We start from the raw sequence: 19,561 nt of genomic DNA on the forward strand, positions 1-19,561 counted from the left end.
GTCCTTTTAATTTCTAATCATCTCTTTAGATAGAGAAGTAGTCCCCACTTTAATGATCTTTTTAGCATTTGGAACATATGCTTATATCAGCCTCTGTGAAAAACAGAAGAAGGAGTTAAGCAGTTATTTTATTCAACCAATTAATGTCATTAACAATATTTCTGGCTTGCTGCAGGTGAAAAGCACAAGCCTGCACTTAAAGCATGCTCACCATTCCTTTGGTTCAGGTATGGCTTTCATGTCCAGCATTTATCCGGTGCTTTGATGTTATCCATATCTGCTCGGGTCAGGTCAGCACAGCGGGATGGAATGATGAATCACATTCTGCGGGTATGTCAGTGAAGGTTGGATTAAATTGAAATAAAGTGCAAAGGGACAGTGCATTTAACGCCTGGCTAGACAGTCACTGCAGCCCTCCTTATAGGCATACAGTATACCATGCATGTATATAATATTGATGTGTGTGTGTGTGTGTGTGTGTGTGTGTGTGTGTGTGTGTGTATCTGTGTAGAATAAACTCTGTGTGAGCAATTGGATAGATGTGTGGTGTCTATGTGCTTTTATTACTCCTCCCACAGACTAATGAAGAGTGTGTATGTGTGTGTGTGTGTGTGTGTGTGTGTGTGTGTGTGTGTGTGTGTGTGTGTGTGTGTGTGTGTGTGTGTGTGTGTGTTCTCATTACCCTTCTCCAAGGCTAATGAAGTATGTGTGTGCCTGCATGTGTAAGTGTGTGTGTTAAATTGAACTGCAGTTCTGCTCCGCTGTGTTCAGGCGGTTTCATTAAATGATAAAGTTTACTGATGACTCCAGCGGGATCATTATGTACTTGGCTCTCCATTCATACCACAGCAGCCACCTTGAGCTTTACAAATGACCTGCTCCACAGAAAGACAGAGGTTATTTTGCAGTGCAGGTTTAGAGATAAATTACTTGGTATTCACTTAGTGGAGCAATGGCATAGCACTACATGTTTACACACTACAGGTTGACTTATATTGTATATCAGCTGTCTACATATTATCCAATATATCCAATATCTCAAACATGGGCACCACACATGTTACTGTTTTTTTTTAAATATTTCAAACAAAATCCCATTTATCCCCATTAAAAATACATGATAGCTAATGATAAATGATCATTAAGGGAGGAAAATGACACAGTGTGATCAAAATGTGAGGGTGAGAGAGAAACTGTTTTCAACCCAAGGACACTGTCATGGCTCAGTGCATTTAATATAGCACTGTATGCTTGTGTATTTGTGCATGTGTAGTGTTTTCACCTGAGTATAAGAGAAAATAAAAAACAATCACTCCACTTTCGAAACCCACAAGATAGACTGAGAAAAAAGCAGGGATGAGAAAGGAATGAACAAGAGATGTAGGTTGAGTGAGTCTTTCTGACAGTTTGACAGCCCCCCCCCCCCTTAACCAATCATTTGTCTGTCACCTCTCTACTCTCAAGCACACTCGACTTGGCTTTAACCTCTTTTGCATCCTTCAGTCGTTGAATCACTTTACAGCAAAATGCCAGAATGCAACTGCCAACTTGTCTCACACACTCCGTGCTTTACTTGGTACTTCATAGCTGTTTTTCCCCCCAAATTTATTTAATATATATCCCAGCTGCCGTGGTAACTACACACTGTTTACACATTCTGAACATCTGAGCTTAAATAACCTACAATAAACAGGTAGAGAAAAGTATGCATACCTCCACCAATACTAGAATTTCCACATTGTTTTAGATCCTCTAAAACCTTTTTATAACCAGTTTTGTGAAAAATGTAACAAAGCCTCCGTTCTCATATTTTTCATAAAGTTTGCTCTCTGAGACATATCATCCTGCTCACAAACAAACAGATGGATAAATAAATGAAAAATGTACCTTAATTCAATTCTGTTGTCAGATTGAATCATATTTTTAGGTCATTATTGTCACTTAGCTTTCCAAGGTTATTTTACAGTCATTAGATATTACATTAGAGCCACAGTGGGAACCATTGTTTGGCTGTTGAGCGGCAGTCCATCTGAAATCCTCCTGTTATCTGTCCAGTCACCTGGCACCTCCTCAACTAGCTCTGACAGTCCCCTCCTTCATCCTTGATGGTAGAAATGGGTGAGGTGAGTGATAACCAAGTAGACCCCCCCACCACCACCAGCTCTTTCTCTCTCTCCCTGTGTCCCCTGTAAATTGAGCCGCTACATGACAGTGCCATTACCTCCAGCTGCCACAGCTAAATCAAACACTTAAGTGTCTGAGTGATTACTCTCACTCCTCGCAAGTGTCCTTATTCTACCGCCTTTCTTAGCTTCCTTCTCTCTCCTCTTTCCGGAAGGAATTCTTTTCTGTTAGATATTTAAGACAATGTGCATGAGATGTTTTTCGTATTGTAAGTTCACGTAATGATGACATGCATTCAAAGAAATATGGCAATCTTAAAGCAATGACTGAATAAATGTGAAAATATCAAATCAAACTAAAGAGAAAGGAACAGCGTAGACACACATCAAGATGACAAGCGATAGAGAAGTGACCCGGATGGCACAATGCAAATGACTGTTTATTGAACTTCACTGACAATTTTCCATTAAATGTATTTCAGGCAGCAGTAATGATAGACGTTAAGGATATGACATGCGCCATCTGTGAGCACGCTGCTGAGATTTTGATCACATCTTCAAAAGATGTTTAATCTCACTAAATCAGTGCAAATGAAGATACACATGACCTTTTCAAACCGCACTGTTGTGTGTGCTGTATGTTGAAGAAGAATTTGATGAGGTAAAAGAGTCAACGTGGTGGCTGCTGTTTTTCATTTCACTCTCTGATGCTCTTGAGAGTTAAACTCAGTTTGTATGACATATGTTGTATTTTTTTCCCCTGATATTTAAAGCTTGGTTTTATTTTACTTACAAGTATTTAAAGTATGAACTAGTAACAGTTGCGTGCTACTGACACATTTGCCAGTGTTACGGATAAGTTTGGGGTTTTTCTTCCCTTTCGGTTTATTGGTTGAGCAGAGCTGGGTGGGAAACCTGAAAGTTGGCAGCTATGCAGGTTATTGGTTGTCTGTTGTGAGAGGTCACTTCCTACCCATTTGTTTGGTGGGAGTGATTGATTGATAATGGGTCACAGCTGATCAGCAGGGGGATCACAGAGAGCATGGCACCTGATGAGAGAGGACGCCGGCCGCGTAGGAATCAGACGGTGACCACCCATCTCTCTTTCTCCACGACTACATACACACAAAACTGAACTATCCCTACCACCACGGGGGGGCTGGCGGCTCACTGGAGTGGCGCTGGGGCTCTTCGGACCACTGAGGGGAGACATCCTCACGGGGGGGTCCGGAACGCCACACGGCTGCAGTAACTGTGAGCATAGCTACCAGGTATTCACAGCTGGGGTGACATCAGCTCTGACTTACCGAGGTCTTCCTTCTTTCTTTAACTCTTAGTACTACAGAGTGACATGTTTGGGGTAGGGCTTGTTCAGGGTAACAGCTTAACACCAGCATTTGGAAAAAATAAATATTTTTGATAACGAAGCTGTAGAATTCACAGGTTCTCAGGTTTGATCTTTAAAAAGGTGCTTTTAGACCAATAATGTGACAGAGGATGGTGTGGGAAAAGCTGTCAAACATATGTTTTGTCGTTGGCAGATAAACTCGGTCACATTGAGGTGGTTATGGAAACTAAAGGATTCATCATTTAGTTTATGAGTTGTAAAATCAAGAAATTGATAGAACTTTGTTTCAACCTTTTGTACTACAAAGATGGTGATGACCTCAAATGTTTAGTATCAGTGTGGACAGATGGCAGTGGAGAGAATTTAATATCCATAGTGAAAACCCCAATGCTCATCCTCACATAAGCATTGATAATGTCACATTCCTTTATCTCTATACTTCAGTTTTTATAGGGATGTTTTCACATTCACCCCAGCTGCTGTGCGCTCTCTCTCCCTCACACACACACACACACACACACACACACACACACACACACACATTATAGTAGAGCCATCAGGTTATGTGTTAATGTGATTTTTATTTAGTTTCCTCAAGATGGCAGCTTTCCAAACTTATATTAAAATAACAACTCTCCCCACAGTGCGTCTCTTTCCCATCTTCATCTCTTTATCCCGCTCCTCATCACCACGTCTCTCCCTTCACTGTCCGACTCCTACGCTACAGCGGCCCCAGTGTGCCACACATTACCATATCAGAGAACACACACACAATGCACACACTGCAGCACAGATGGGTAGCATGGTCTCTGTTTAACAGATGAATAGGTAAATATTTACCATCCCAGATTATCTTTCTTCCACTCTCATCCTTCCATCCCTCCACCTATCGCCTTCCTCTCTATCCCACCATACGACACTCATCTTTTTTTTTCTCTGTCTGTTGTTTTTCATGGTTCTTCTGTCCCAGTGCTCTTACCTTCATCTTATAATGGGGGCTGCTCACAGGCATCCGCTGTGCAAACATGCATGTATTTTGAATATATGATGAAGAGGATGGCTGTGTGTATGGAAGCTCATACGCACACGTAGGCACAAGAGGATCTCAGTAAACAGTCGATAGTAATTGTGTAATTGATAATAATTGTGCAGAAGACAATGGTGTGTTTTTATGAAGCTTATTTCAGCCTATTGAGGCAGATGGGGGACTAGCTGTGATTATCTTGAGTTTTAATTAAAAGACTTCCGTCTCCTATGAACAGATTCTCCTTGTGTAAATGCTAGCTCAGAGTGGTGGTACACTATGGCTAATGGAGGCTGCTGTCTTCAGGGATGTGATCTCTCTGCCTACATGGAGCAGGAGGAGACATGATAGGAACAAAATACACACTAAAACACACACCTATTTTCCTGCCCTATTATCCTCTTTGATTTAGGGGCTTTAGGGGCTGTAGCGTCCGTTATTGTGAAGCAGCAACAGGAAATACAGGATTAGTGTTGTGGTTAGTGACTGAGACTGCTAATTATCTTTTTTAAGAAAAGGGTGCTTTCATCTTCTCTCTCTCTACATACAGACAAGAACATAACATGTTTCAGAGTTATTAGTTTACGTTCCATTAAAACATAATTCATAGTCCTAGATATTGTAAAACAAAGGAATGATTAAATATACTGTAGCTCTTTTAGCTATCCATTTAGGATACATGCAGAGACCTGATGAGCATTGGAGGATTTGATTTATATTCTTCATTCAACTGCTGCTTGGTAAAAGCTGGTTGAAATGTTGATCCTAATTCTTTCTAGGCTGCTGCACCACTTTTTTGAACAAGAATGTTCCTTTTGATATCATTCTCTAATCAATACTTACCGTTGCTAAGTCTTTCTTTGGGCCTGACACACCAGATAACGTCTCATTTGATATATCTCTTTCCTCTATGTCTGTTTATCTCCCTTCCACATGCAATAGAGACTCATTTTGCTCTGTCAGTGCTTTTGGGTTACTCTGCTTTCACTTTTCTCAGTTTATTGGTAGGATAACCAATTTTTCTCTTTTTTTTCCACAAACATGCATGATCATAATTATGCCCTTGTTTAATGAGACTTCACACATACAGTTAGTTCAGTGTATGTGAACAGAATATCTCTTAATACATTGTCCAACAGTTGCAGTTAAGTTCATAGGCTTGTTGGAAAATGTAGAAAAAGACAAATCTCACCCAGTATTAAAATTATGTCCAGCACTTTCTCACTTATGTACATTCAAGGCTATACCTACAAGTCTTTATTTTAGTTTAGAAGTTTTAAAAATAGCCGTCACTCTGCGTACGTTTAATTGAAAGTAAGTTGAGTTGAAACCTAATCTGTCATCTCTCTTGATTTCCTCCCTTTTCTGTCTCTGTGTTGTTGCCTCTCTCCATTGTCACACACAGTCTGATTTTGAAAGGTGAACAATAACAAGATTTCTCATCTCTCATTTTAACAAGGAAAGTATCAGTGTGGCTCTTGTTCATTAGGATCACACATCACACCTCCATCACCCTTAGATCTGGGAGAGACAGAGGTGTCAAAATGACATGTGTGCGCACATTTTTTAGTTTTTGTGTGTGTGTGTCTGTGTGTGTGTGTGTGTGTGTGCGTGTGCGTGTGCATGTGTTCCTCACAGCCTCCAGCTCAGGAAAATCTACAAAACCCAATTCACACCAGCTTCTCTCCCTCCTCTTCCTCTCAGTATTCTATCTCCATGTGTTGCCCTGGCCTGAATTGTACATTTTCTTAGTAGTGCTGTGAGAATGGTAAGGACACACTTGCTTCCTATAGAATGTACAGTGTCTCCCCTGCCACCAAAAGGCCCTACCAAATTAACAAGCCCATAGGAGACACATATGTCAGTTATATATTGACGGCAGAAAAACGTACTTGTTTATACACATTGCTAATTGTATTTTCCTTCCCTTCCAAAGTCAATAATAAAGGTCAGTAATATTAATAATATATAAATATATAACTGTAAATAAATATAACTATAAATAAAATGTGATTTCTGGACTAAACCTGATTAAAAAAAAATCTTCCTACTGATAACCCTAATGTGAGCACACGTGAACATAGTAGAACACCTCAGGTCTCAAAAATGAGCTATATTTTCAGAACGCTTTACTTGATTAATTACTGTATTGTATGAAGCTACAGGCTGCAAATAGTCCTTTGTTTACCTAACAAAGTAAAGGATTAAAACCATGTATTTTGTTAAATACTCAAGGGGATCAGAACCACTGCTTGAGGGGATCCAAGAAGTTCATTTTAATCACAAATTGAGAATTATTCATTAATTCATCCATTTAACCATTCCATGCTCACATTGTTATACTTTTAATTTATTTACTTTTACTTTTACATTGGAGAGTCAGCAGGCAGATCTGAGAGGTCAAGGATGCCTGTGCCTGCAGGCCATTGGTTAATATTAATGGCCATCTGCCAATTGGAACTCATCAATAGGTCAGAGGTTATCGCGGGGTTGCAGATGCAGGAAGTTAATGTAATTAAAGATGCATCATGTTGTCGATTGTAGAGAAAATGTCTTTTCCAGCCTTTTCTTAATGTCTTTGTTGAGTTGTCGATCTCTGCGCTGGTCTGCCGCTTATGCTTTATCCCTGTGCCTAGATCTCGGCTTAATGTTTTTTTCAAGGATTGCCACTAATGGATAAACTATTCTTCATATTATTACTTTTTATTCCATTGCTGTCCTTGTCTTATTTAAGCAATTCTGTAGCCATGTGCTTATCTGTAAGAACAGGGAACATACTGTGTACAATATCAGAAGTGAAATGCTTATTTAAAATTAAGGGAGGAAATATGAAGAGGGAGACGGAAAAATGAACATAAAAAAGTTAAATTAAAAAGTACAATTGATGATGGATTTCTCAGTGACAGTGATCTTTCTATTCCGTTGGATTCAATTGTTAATTAATTTTTTTAATAATATCTGTTCAGTTGTCTGTTCCTACTACTGTAGCATCTCGGCTTCTTGTGTCAGACTGCTTGCGATTTAACATATCCAGTAAAAGCTCTAATGTCCCTCCTATTCCACTGCCTGGATGTTTGATAGAAAGTTGTTAATCAATGACATGGCTTGCTTTTATTGGCATTGATTTCCAATTATTTGTGTCTAGCATACTGTTTGCTGTCTCACTTTAAGGAGAAACAATGCCACTATAGCAAATACTTACATCATCAAAAAACAAGCTATTCGGAAAGTCGGCTCTTAATTGGAGTCAGCTCCTCAGAAAACTGTAATTTTATCCTGCAAAATTGTTGTATTGCTAATTTAGCTTTTTTATGGTAATTAACAGCTAGTTTAGCCACTGGAGATGTTGTGTTAAATGCCCATGGGATCGAGCCTAATCATTGAAACTGTATGGCAATATGTCAGAACAGCATACCTCTGGATTGGTATGCAAAGTATGTACAACACTCTAGAGATTTGTGATTTTCTGACACACAATGATGTCTTAGCCTTGGAATTTTTTAACAAGCTGCTGCCAATACAAACAAAATGTATAGAACTAATCAATGTTTCTATTCCCATTTCCCACGGGCTAAAGATTAATCCAATGAGTCAACAGGTCAATAATTGATAGCAAACGATTGGCAGCAGAGGTTGCTAATCAGGTTTTGATTGGCTGAATGAGTCCATGGGGAAAAGCTTTGGCCTTCTTTAAAGCTATAGAGCCTCACTTAGTTTTTCAAAGGCACGTTTCAGCAGTGGGAAAAAATGTTGGTGAATCACAAGCTTCAGAGTCATTTTAAATCATTGATCAAGTAGTAGTTTGAGATCGATGAATCTTTCCCAGTATTTGCACAAATCATCTTCTGACATTTTAGTATTTTTCATAAAACTATAAATGAAACCATCACTAATGCATTGTTTTCCTTGTTATATTGTTTTAACGTATTTGTTGCTTTTGTCTAACTTTAGAATACATTGTTTAATCATTTGATTTCTGCAATGTTAGACTGAAATATATGTATTTTATCTTTGTCAATTATATGATTCTATTTCACCAAGAATATTGATCAAAACAAAAAATGGTGATCTCCATGACAACCAAAGGGAAAATGGAGTAAGCTACACAAGAGTACCGTAAGCTGTCAACACTAACACATCAGAGTGGTGCATACAGTAAGAAGTGTTTTAGGTTGGTTTCACAGCAGTGTGTTTTAATGCTGCATTTTATTCAACCAGTTCAGATGCTTGCCCTTTCATGGAAAGACTAGATGGGAAGCTGTGCCTTGCTCAATGGTATCTTTTTCAGAAAGGTTTTCACAACCCAGAAAATCAAGTTTTGCCTAAATGCTTCTTTTTTCTCTCTCCTAGGGTCCCAGGTGTAACCATTGCTACAGATATAATCTGCGGTTTTCCTGGTGAAACAGAGGAAGACTTCCAAGAGACAATAGACTTGGTGAAATGTTACCGGTTCCCCAGTCTCTTTATCAACCAGTTCTACCCCAGACCTGGTACACCAGCAGCCAAAATGGAGCAAGTACCAGCGCATGTGGTGAGAGCAGACAACAATACAGAGATTCCTTTACTGCTAAATGCTTCTTCTTACATGTGTTAACAGTTGTGTCTGCTGTTGTATACACTCGACAGTGTTAGGGTAAAAAAAATTACGATATTTCAACTATATTATGGATTTCAGCTTTAAAACCAACCCCACAATTTTAAATGTAATGCATTACAAAATAAGACAGCTTGAACGATAACAAAAGCTGTATTATGAGGAATAACACATTTGTATTTTGGGCAAAGATATTTCCTGTGTGTGTGTGTGTGTGTGTGTGTGCTGTTGATGTGTACTTACACTGCAAGTGCACACACAAATTTGCATGTGTGTGTGTGTTATGAGGAAACACTTGCCAGCCTCTTGTCAACTAAAAATGTAAAATCCTGTTCCAGTTCTGTCATGACTTATGTGCGAATTTTAATATTATTAATCCTGAAAGCCATCAAAAGTGTGTTTGTGTTAGAGTACATGAGAGATACGCTGTCTCACTGTCCCATTCAGACAGACAGACTTACACATACAGTAGATTTATAAAGGCACAGAGTATTAATGTGTAAATGACTAAGTGTTAAAGCCTGCTTTTGAGTTAAACATTTGCTGTTGGCAGTTAACTGTAGCCAAAACATCCAGATTTATTCAAAGTAGAGTGCACCTGGATGGGACTTAGTTGGTATGTGGAAATAGCAACAACTACAGGTAACTGTTATAGGATGAGACCTGTCACAATAGCATAGGATCCGTCAGTCAATCACACATGTCAAAAAACATACAAGTCTTAAACCTGCTTATATGAGTGGTGATTTTCAGAATTTTAAAAAACTATGTGTATTGAGGTATTTCAAGATAAAATCTCCAATATTTTGCCTCTGTCTTTGAAGGACCAGTGAGGTTGCAGATTGTAAGCAATTGAATACCCCATCCTCTCCCCTTTCAATCTTGTAAGGTGAAACAACGTGAAATGCCCTCTCCATAGCCAGTGTTTGGTGTGTCTGTTCTGGGCTGGTGTAGAAACATGGTGGTGCAGCATGATTACTCTGTGGAAGAGGACCTGCTCTCTGTGTAGATATAATAATAAGCTAATGAAAATACAAGGATTCTTATTTTCAGGTGATTATACACTAATTAAAATACACTAATGAATATTATATTGCATTTCTGCCAATGGTTCCGCCTAAATATTACACAATGACCCCTTAACACAAGTTAGAGGGTTTTAGTTAAGGTCTATAGGCTTATGATGGGTGCTGCTTAATTTGGACCTCTCATTGTTCTCTGTTTTACCACACAACTCCTCATAGACAGTTTCACTCTGTGTCTCTTTGTCTGTCTCAATCTGCTGCCAAATTAAACAATTAGTGGCTAATGAAGCCATAATTGTTAACAAAGGTGTGTGCATGCGTGTGTGTATGTGAGGGAGTAACAGCAGCGTTTACTTTACCTTTTGTCTCATACTGTAGGTTTCTAAGCTAGGCCTTGGTTATTTACAACATACATCACTAATGCATTGGTAGGCCCATTCATAGTGGTCTACTCAATTCTATGCAACACTCACATTGTTGCATCTTAACAATGGCAGATTGCTTTATGCTTGTTTTTCTTTAACAGAGATGTTTTTCTTTGACTTTTTTTTTTTTTTTTTTAGTTTGACCTGCTATGCTGTACTCTATATGTCCTATCTTTTCTTGCATTTACACTCTCACTCTGTACCATCAAAGTGTTGACACATCTCTTTCAAGTGGAGTGTCTTCATAAGTCATTCTCTTTTTCCCTCCTCCCTCCTTCCTGTCTTCATCCTCTGAGGAGAAGCTGAGTGTGTCTTCGAGGGATCAATCCCCAGACAACCACACCGCTGCTTCAATTCTTCTTATCTTTTTTTTTGCAATCTCCTTTCTTTCTCCTCCATCTGTCTCATCTGACTTTTATTGTCAGTGGCTGGATGTCAGCACACATCTGTCCAAGGCCTCATTCCACAGGCATCACTTTGATAGTCAGACTGTGGCATATTGCTGGATCCTCTAGAAAGCCTTTTTGCTAAATCAGCCTCTTTTTAACATATGAAATTATTTTGAGAGTTTATTTGATGACTATACGGTCTCTGCAAAATCACTGATAATGCATGTAAAGTGCATGTAACATGTAAAAAATGCAAAGGCAACAAAGCGATTACTTTTTTCACTTCAGCAGTGGTGTATTTTTGTTTACCACATAGAATAAGATCATCTTGATCATAATATCATCCTACATTTATAATGGTCATTTTCATTAGTCATTTAATTGTTTAAATTGAATATTGGTTCTTGACAGAATAGTCAAAAGAGAGAGAGGGAGTCATAATAATACATTAGGGGCACTGCAACCAGTACACCTGCTTCGGTGGTTAAAGCTGCACACAACATCACATCATCAGTCAGCATGCACCTGTTCTCTCTCTCTTTCACACACACACGCGCGTACAGACACACACACAAACACGCAGCGAGTGGTGGCAGCTAGGCGACGTCTATGCCATGTAGGGTCAGTCATTAATAAAGTGCACCAGATGGTTTGTCTGGAACACAACTGTGTTGAATAGCCACAGGAGGAATGGATGGAGAAGTAGATGGAGTAGGAAGCAGAGACAGAAGGGGGCCTGAGCGAGAGATGAGAGGTAAGGAAGGAGGGAGGAAAGCTAAAAGGGAAAGGGGGGATGGATGGTGGGAATAATATTAGATGGAAAGAAACAGCTATAGGGACACGCTGATGGAGGAGCCTTGAAATTACAATCTCCAAGAGCACCTACTCACCTACTTAAATGTGTTAGTTGTAGATTATGAGGATGTCATTCACACTATCTGATTGTGAGAAATCTGGTAGTCTGTCTATTGTGTATTACATTAACCCTACACGTTTGTAGTGCACTCTGCCCTTTTTTTCTCATTACAGTATATGATGGTTTACCTCTTCTAGTTTCATTATTAAAATGAAGCAAGGCAAATTCTCAGACTCACAAAATCACATTCATTGGGATTGTTGCCTTCACACATGTTTTCAGTTATTCTACTTACTGTACCTTGCAAGACAGATGGCTCACAGGTGGTTTTAGACATGGAAGTAGGTGTAGGTTGAAGCACCTTTGTAACATATCTTGAGATGGTGTTTGGTAGGAAGTGGTTAGGCTTGTCAAACAGTATCTAGTGTTTTGACAGCAATGGGCATTCTTTCTGATAAGCTTGGTAAGCGTACTGTCAATGTGTCCCATTCTCCAGAGTACAAAGAGTCCCAGGTATTGTTATGTGTGAGCATGTGTGTTTAGTGGAGGTAACTGGGATATATAAATATTATGAGCTGTCAAATGTAAGATTGAAGTATGGGGTAGGAAATAATTCCCCTCCTGCTTAAAAATCCTGGAAAATTGACTCAATTTCTGATACTGGCAAACACACTAAGAAGAAAAGAAGAGAAAAATGGAATGTTCTTTTCTTTGTTTTTTAAGGATTGCACTATATTCTTGTGCTTTTCCATTTTCCTGCACTCAATTATACACTCATTTGTAAAAAATATGACATATTACTCATTGTAAAAATAAATATTATTAGGCGTAAGCACTGGTTTATTTATTTTGATAATGCTGGCTCCTTGTAGATACAAATCAGGTGACTGAATATCATTCTGTTGCACTCTTAGTACACTAGACAAATGTGAGATAATTCAAATACAGAAAGCAAGGTTGGCCAGTTATTTTAGCACCGAGAAGTGATAACATATGCTTTAGGAAAGGTATAAAAATGAAACACCCTACTACCATAGTGCTAATATTTGAGGATAAATGTATTGTTAATATTGACTTTTTTTATTTTGATGGTGTTGCATCACAAAATACTGATTTGCTTCATCGGTTTCATTTCCAGCCATGATATAAAACACATATTTGAATAGAAAAGCACACAGATTTGTCTCAGCAGTTAGGTGAAGCAGGGAAAACACATAGTGCTGGAGAGAGTCCAGCTGTGATGAGGTCCAGGTGTTTTGTGGTATCTGTAGGTCTAGCTTATTACCTATTGTAATAGGTGATATATGAGAGAACACAGGATGGAGGGGTAGAGCAGAGGCAGATGGAAGGAATAGGAGACCACAGGGATGGAGGGAGAGATGGGAGCATGTTGAGAATAAAAGGATGTGAATGCTATTAGCTTGGATCTCCATAATCATCCCCAGGTGACCAGAACTTAGGCTTGATAAATGGACTTGCTGAGAGGAGGGTCCGTGTGTGTGTGTGTGTGTGTGTGTGTGTGTGTGTGTCTGTGTGTGTGTGTGTGTCTGTGTGTGTGTCTCTGTGTGTGTGTGTGTGTGTTTGTTAGGCTGGTATTGGTATGTAAGAAAGAGTTGAGAATGAACAGCTGCAGGAGAGAGAAAGAGAGAGAGGGAGGGTGATAGAGAATGAGATTAGCTGTTGTAGTGGGACAGTGTTTTTAATTTCCCTAGGTTGTAATTGGTTAAGAACTCCATTACCCACGAGGCACCAGTGCGGCTGCTGTCAAAGTAAAACAGCTGGCCGGCCACTAGTAGCTCCATCTCCATGCTTCACTATCATTTATCTACGCCTGGACACACACACATGGACACACACACACACACAGACACACAAATGCATGCTTCACCCCCTCTCTGTCTCAAATGCAGACACTTACTCTCTCTCACACATATCAGGGGAGACAATAACACTTAACTAAAGGCAGTCTAACAGGTATTAAGGTTGAGTTAATGGTTAAGTTGCTGTCTGGGGCCAGGCTGCCCTGCAGATGATTAATGAGGACCTAGTCCACTAATAACGGAAGGAATAACACGTTGCATTTTAACAATCACAGTTTTTGCTTGCCACATTTAAATGCATTTTTTGGAAGCGGAATATGTCATCAGTATGCTGTTCAACAAGAGTTTTAAATAGCTGGAGGGACTGACAGTAACAGTTTTCTGCAGGGTGTAAAACAATGTGTTCCAGTAGATTTGAGTAGGAAAGAGTGACACCCAAAGAAAAAAGGTAATTTAATTGATTCCTGTGTGAATATTTAGTCAGTGTAGCTGCAGGGTAATAGTGGTGAACAAAGCATTGAACATAAATTTGTAAGAACAGTTTTAAAACTTGCACACTTCATTATTGTTTTAAACAATGTTCAAATTAGCACCAAGATCATTTAGTTAATGTATTCAATGATCATTTCCCCACATCTAAATTACAAAGATTAACTATTTTAACTAATAATGTTATGTTTCTCTAATAATATAACTTTAATCTATTAGATACTGACTAAGTAGACAACATAACATGATTTCCCCAACTGCTCTTAATTTAACAATGTTTTATAGTGCACAGTTAGTGAGATATGCTATGAGTGTAGCAACTATATATAATCCTGCTTTACTGAATTGAACATGTCTTTCTTAATAACACAATGAAAGCATGTTAAGTTTATAATGCCCTCTCATGTAATATAATCACATTTGTGGTCCATCTTTATAGCATGTTAGTGTCACAATAACCCACATACATCTCCCATCTCTCTCTCTCTCTCTCTCTCTCTCTCTCTCTCTCTCTCTCTCTCTCTCTCTCTCTCTCTCTCTCTCTCTCTCACTCTCTCTCTCCATACATTATATAGTAGATAACCTTTTTGTACATTAATTAAAAGGAAATTCAGTAGTTCAGGCACCTCCCATCAACACATAGATGGAACATGTTTTTATCAAGTGACCTCTACAAAGAGAGAAAGGTTACACACACAGGCACCCACATAACATCACCATTGTGACCATTCTCCTTTGAATGCTTTAGGAAGTGTTAATCCTTCACACAGACACACATATCATGCCTAAGGTTTTTCCTAGAGTAAGATAACACACACTCACACACAGATACACATGCCGTAGGTCTAGGCTCTATAGCACTAACATCTGTCTGTCATTAGGGAAAGACAAACAGGCACATGCTGGTCAGCCAGCGGCTTAGACACTAAAGGCCAAAGCAAGATCAGTGTTACCTTGCCCCACAACAGATAAACTTTGGCTACTGATGTGCACGTACTTGTTCACATAGACATGCACACACACATTTTTTACTGCTCGATGTCATATGCTATCACGCATAACTGCATGCACTGTGTCTTAGTATTTAGTTATTTTTTTATTAACTGTCAATAAATCCTAGTAACCTACATCACAGTCAAGAATTGCATTTCTTGCCTCAGAGCTTTACAGCAGTATGCATATATCTCTATTTTACATGAAATGGTCTTGTGTAAAAATGAGTGTTTTTATGTCCACTTGTAAAGCATTACTCATAAAGCGAATAAGTTGTTGGATGTTCTTGGCAGAAGAGTGTGTGTTTCTGTCTACACTGCTCCTGTCTCTGTTTGGAGTCTGTGTATGAGTACAAGTGTATACATCCATGTAATGTCACTTCCCCTTAGACACAGCATCCGTCTCTGGCGGCAACAACAGATGGACGTCATGGTAACAACCATCGTTCATCATCACTACGGTGACAGGTCCACAGACACACACACATAGACGGTGGCTTTGCATTGCTGGGTTGTCTACAACACAACCTTGACAGCATGGTAGATTAACTTCTCTGGTTGATGGACCACACAGACATGCACGTACACACACATACACACACATACCTGTTTCAAGACACATAATAAGCTTTAACACGCTAATAAAGCTTGTAACATTAAATATACAATGGAATAAAAGGCCGATGTAAACATACCGATGTTTAAAAAGGTAGACTTTGATTTGAAAGTACTATTTTTAAATTGAAAAAATACAGTATAACAGATTTTTGTGTCTTAATCCAGTAGTTGTATTTTTTTCTGCATGATGTATGCAGTTCTCAGCAAAAATAGACTGTGAAATGTATCTGTTGATAATCATATTGACAAAATACCTGCACATTACACATTTGACCATGGTTTCCATGTAATGTCTATACCTGTCACAGACATTAAACAAATAGAACAGCTCTCCATGTCATAACAAGGCTGTCAATTATTGTCAACATATGATATGAGTGAGATGTGCTCAGTTAAAAAGAAAGAAAAAAAGAAAAATGGAGAAAGACAGCAACACTGTCTGTGTGGGACACAGGTAGGCGGTGTGGCCCGGACTTCTGCAGGCATGTATGTTGGTGTGTGTATTGTTGAACTGGATCAATTCTGCTGGGAGCTCATTGGGTGCTGAAAAATCCTTACCTGCGGTTGCATCTGTCTTACACACATACACACACACACACACAGCAGAACATCACCTAGTACAGACTGATGGTGAGAATGATGAAGAAACGGCAGGAGGAGAGAGAGAGAATAGTTTTGAGGAGCAATGATGAGAGGATTGCTCTCACCTAAGGTGCTCCAGGCAGAGAGTGAGAGACACAGACTTATAAGGGGGTGGGGGTTGGGGGGGGGGGGTGAGAGAGTGGAGACAGAATGATAAGTATGAGTGTTCCTCACTGGAGAAAAACAGAGGGAGAGGTGAAGAACTGAAGGGGTACATAGAAAGGCAAAGTAAAGAGTATTTGGAGATTCTGGAGAGCCCTTTGGCAGTGAGAGCAAGAGGGAATCGGGTGAAAACAAAAATGAGAGGATGGCAGATGGACAGGGCCAATGATTACAGGATTGTATGGATCAGAAGAGCTCTGGGTGAACAGAATGAGTATGAGATGGATAGAAATGGAGCATAGGGTGAAGAAAAACAAATGAAGGGATACACAAATGGAAGCAATGGAGAGAGGGACAGTGATGAAAAGACCGGCCTCACTAGGGAGAAGCTGCATTTGGCCAATGGAAAGGAATACAATTGTCACCTTTAAACCCTTCTACCCTAATACTTTTATTTCACCTTCCTTCTCTTGTCTTTGCTGTTCATTTTGTCAGCCACTTCTTTTCTTTTCCACTACTTTTCCCTTTTTTTGGCACTTAAAAATATATCCTTCCAGTCTGTAATGTGATTTCATAGTTAACTTTTGCAACTTGGTCCAACTTTTTCAACTTGACCACACATAATGTATGTATTAATAGATTTTTTTCTTACTCTACAATGACCCCTGTCATCTGCTCATCCTCAAGCTGTCTTTGCATATCCTGAAGCTGCATTCGTCTGTCAAGCTGTAATGATGCCTGCGTGTGTGATAGTAGAGCAACTTGTAGGTTGTCTGCTCCATATGTACAGAACTGGCCTAAGGACATTGAATCCTGCCCTTTACATACTAACTAACACTGAACAAGACAGAGGGAGAGAGCAGGAGCGAGAACTGCAATGAATGCAAACTCCCTTCAGCTAGCATATACATATATCCTTCCCCCTTAGCCAGACATGGCCTAATCAGCAAGCTAATTAGCGCTCTTTGTAACTGCGTCGGCCTCATGTAACTGATTGCATTAACAACTGCCACACATCAAACAGTCATGTCTCACGCTTGTGCATCTCATTACACATTAAGGACATGCAAGGTTAAGGCCAGACTCTAAGCAGAAATAAAATGAGAAACTGAGCAATATTTTCTTCCACAGCTGGTGGGCAAATAAATGTATTTTTCCCCCACTGTTCATTCTATATTTTATAGATTTAATGAACTACTGTAGGCGTTGTTCTCAGCCGTGATATTTTTTTCCCCTTTCTGCTTAAGTGACCCAATAAGTTAACATCAGTTGAACTGTGCTGCATGTCCATCTCCATGCCATATCATATCGTTAATTATGTAAAGAAATGTATAAAATCTATAAATTCTGATCAACTTTACTGACCAATTATTCATTTCTCCACTTACATAATTCATGAAGACAACTGCCTAAGAGACAGTCTACAGTACAAACTGGAGAAAAGCTTAAATTAGGTGACTAACCTTTCTGCATTTGACAATAGTGAACAAGTCCTGCAATTCAATTTATTTATGAGGCCTGATATCACATATATATCAAGAATGGCCTTAGGGGTTTGGAACGGTAAAACAGATCAAGGAAAAAACAAGGAATACAGAGAGAGTCACATTCATATTGTTTAATGGCTCCCACTGAGTCATTAATAAAAAGCAGGTGGTAGACTTTCTTCGTCTAGATGAATGGCTTTGAAGATTCTAGGAAAAAGAGAAAAAAAATCATTTTTCACTGTAAATAGGTGTTATAAGCTGTATAAGGTGTATATGAGTGGCTTTTAAATTTTACATGTTTTGTTTTTCTTCTATCCACAGAAAAAGCAAAGGACTAAGGAGCTGTCACAACTCTTCCACTCTTACAACCCCTATGACCACAAGGTAAGACGATCACTTCCCTGGTTCAGATATGTGTATGTGTCTCCATCAGTCTGCCTCCGGCCTGTTTCAGTTTGTCTTTAAGATGTGCAGGTCTTTATTTTTACTGTGCGATACAATGAATTACATCTGAATCACTGTATTGTCTTCATGGCTGTGATGGGTTTGTGGTCACCTGGAGATGTACACCTCTAGTTAGCGATCTAGTGGATAAGAACAGCTCAAGTGTTTGTTCCTGATTACATGGTATAGTGTGTGCGTGTGTGTGTGAGAGAGAAATAGAGAGACTGTGTGAAAAAATGAACGCTGAAGTCAGGGATTTATCTTCCCAACTGTGTCGGTGTGTACTCCTGCATTATGAGGTTAACATCTGACAGCAAACTGACCCTGCCTCTCTTTAGGTATGTTTATGATGATGATGATGAGACCCTTGTAACAAGTGTATGCGTGTGTGAGTGAGCGCTTACATAAAGACGTCCCTCTAAAGTGACAACCCTGTGACAACAGCTGTCACCACGGTTTCATCCATCAAGGATTAGACAAAAATGTATGCTGACATATTAGTGCATCTTAGGTCTGTGTATGGTTTCACTGAGCCTCGTATGTATTTCTCACTACACATATACATTCTTGCCCAACAGCAAATAGTGATGTAAACAGTAGTGATTACTTTCTTATTATGGTGAGAAATAGAACCAAATATTGTACAAGAAGGAAACAACCTGCCACTACAGATTGAATGTAGTTGAAATGTCACTGAAAGTCTTCCTTGTAGTTTTAACACTGCATCATTCTCTTTTTTTTGTCTTCTATTTGTAGAGTTTATATCTCTAGCTGAGTTTGTGCCTGTAGTGCAGGTGTTATATGTTACACACTAATTAAAAGGATATGAGAGATCACGTTTTCACTGTGGCAGATGTGGATATTGCCTCCCACGTACTGACACACACACACACACACACACACACACACACACACACACACACACACACACATAATAATGATAATAATGCACATCTATCACACATATACAGGAAATTTGAATTGAGCTAAGTTAGCAGTGAATATCTTCATAGTACATTAACATGTTTGCATTTAGATGAGATGCTTAGTATTTGTGAACATGCATGCACCTCCAGTATGATTCCCAGAGGAAATGAGAGCCACCTGTTTTGACAGTGTGCCTTGCTGAGCCTGCTGTGCTGAGCTTCTACATCTCACTAATATCACTGTGTTCTCATTAAGG

The 19,561-nt window shown here is 39.2% G+C and overlaps 1 protein-coding gene across 1 annotated transcript in view; it reads left to right on the top strand.

Moving 5' to 3' along the window:
• The window catches only part of cdkal1 (CDK5 regulatory subunit associated protein 1-like 1), a 231,553-nt gene that overhangs the window by 156,746 nt on the left and 55,246 nt on the right, over positions 1-19,561 (top strand). The window contains exons 11-12 of the mRNA XM_053326340.1: positions 8,846-9,026; positions 18,256-18,318. Of these exons, the coding sequence (XP_053182315.1) occupies positions 8,846-9,026; positions 18,256-18,318 (244 nt within the window). The remainder of the gene's footprint in view (positions 1-8,845; positions 9,027-18,255; positions 18,319-19,561) is intronic.

This window comes from Scomber japonicus, chromosome 10, assembly GCF_027409825.1.
Source record: "Scomber japonicus isolate fScoJap1 chromosome 10, fScoJap1.pri, whole genome shotgun sequence".
Taxonomy (NCBI): domain Eukaryota; kingdom Metazoa; phylum Chordata; class Actinopteri; order Scombriformes; family Scombridae; genus Scomber; species Scomber japonicus.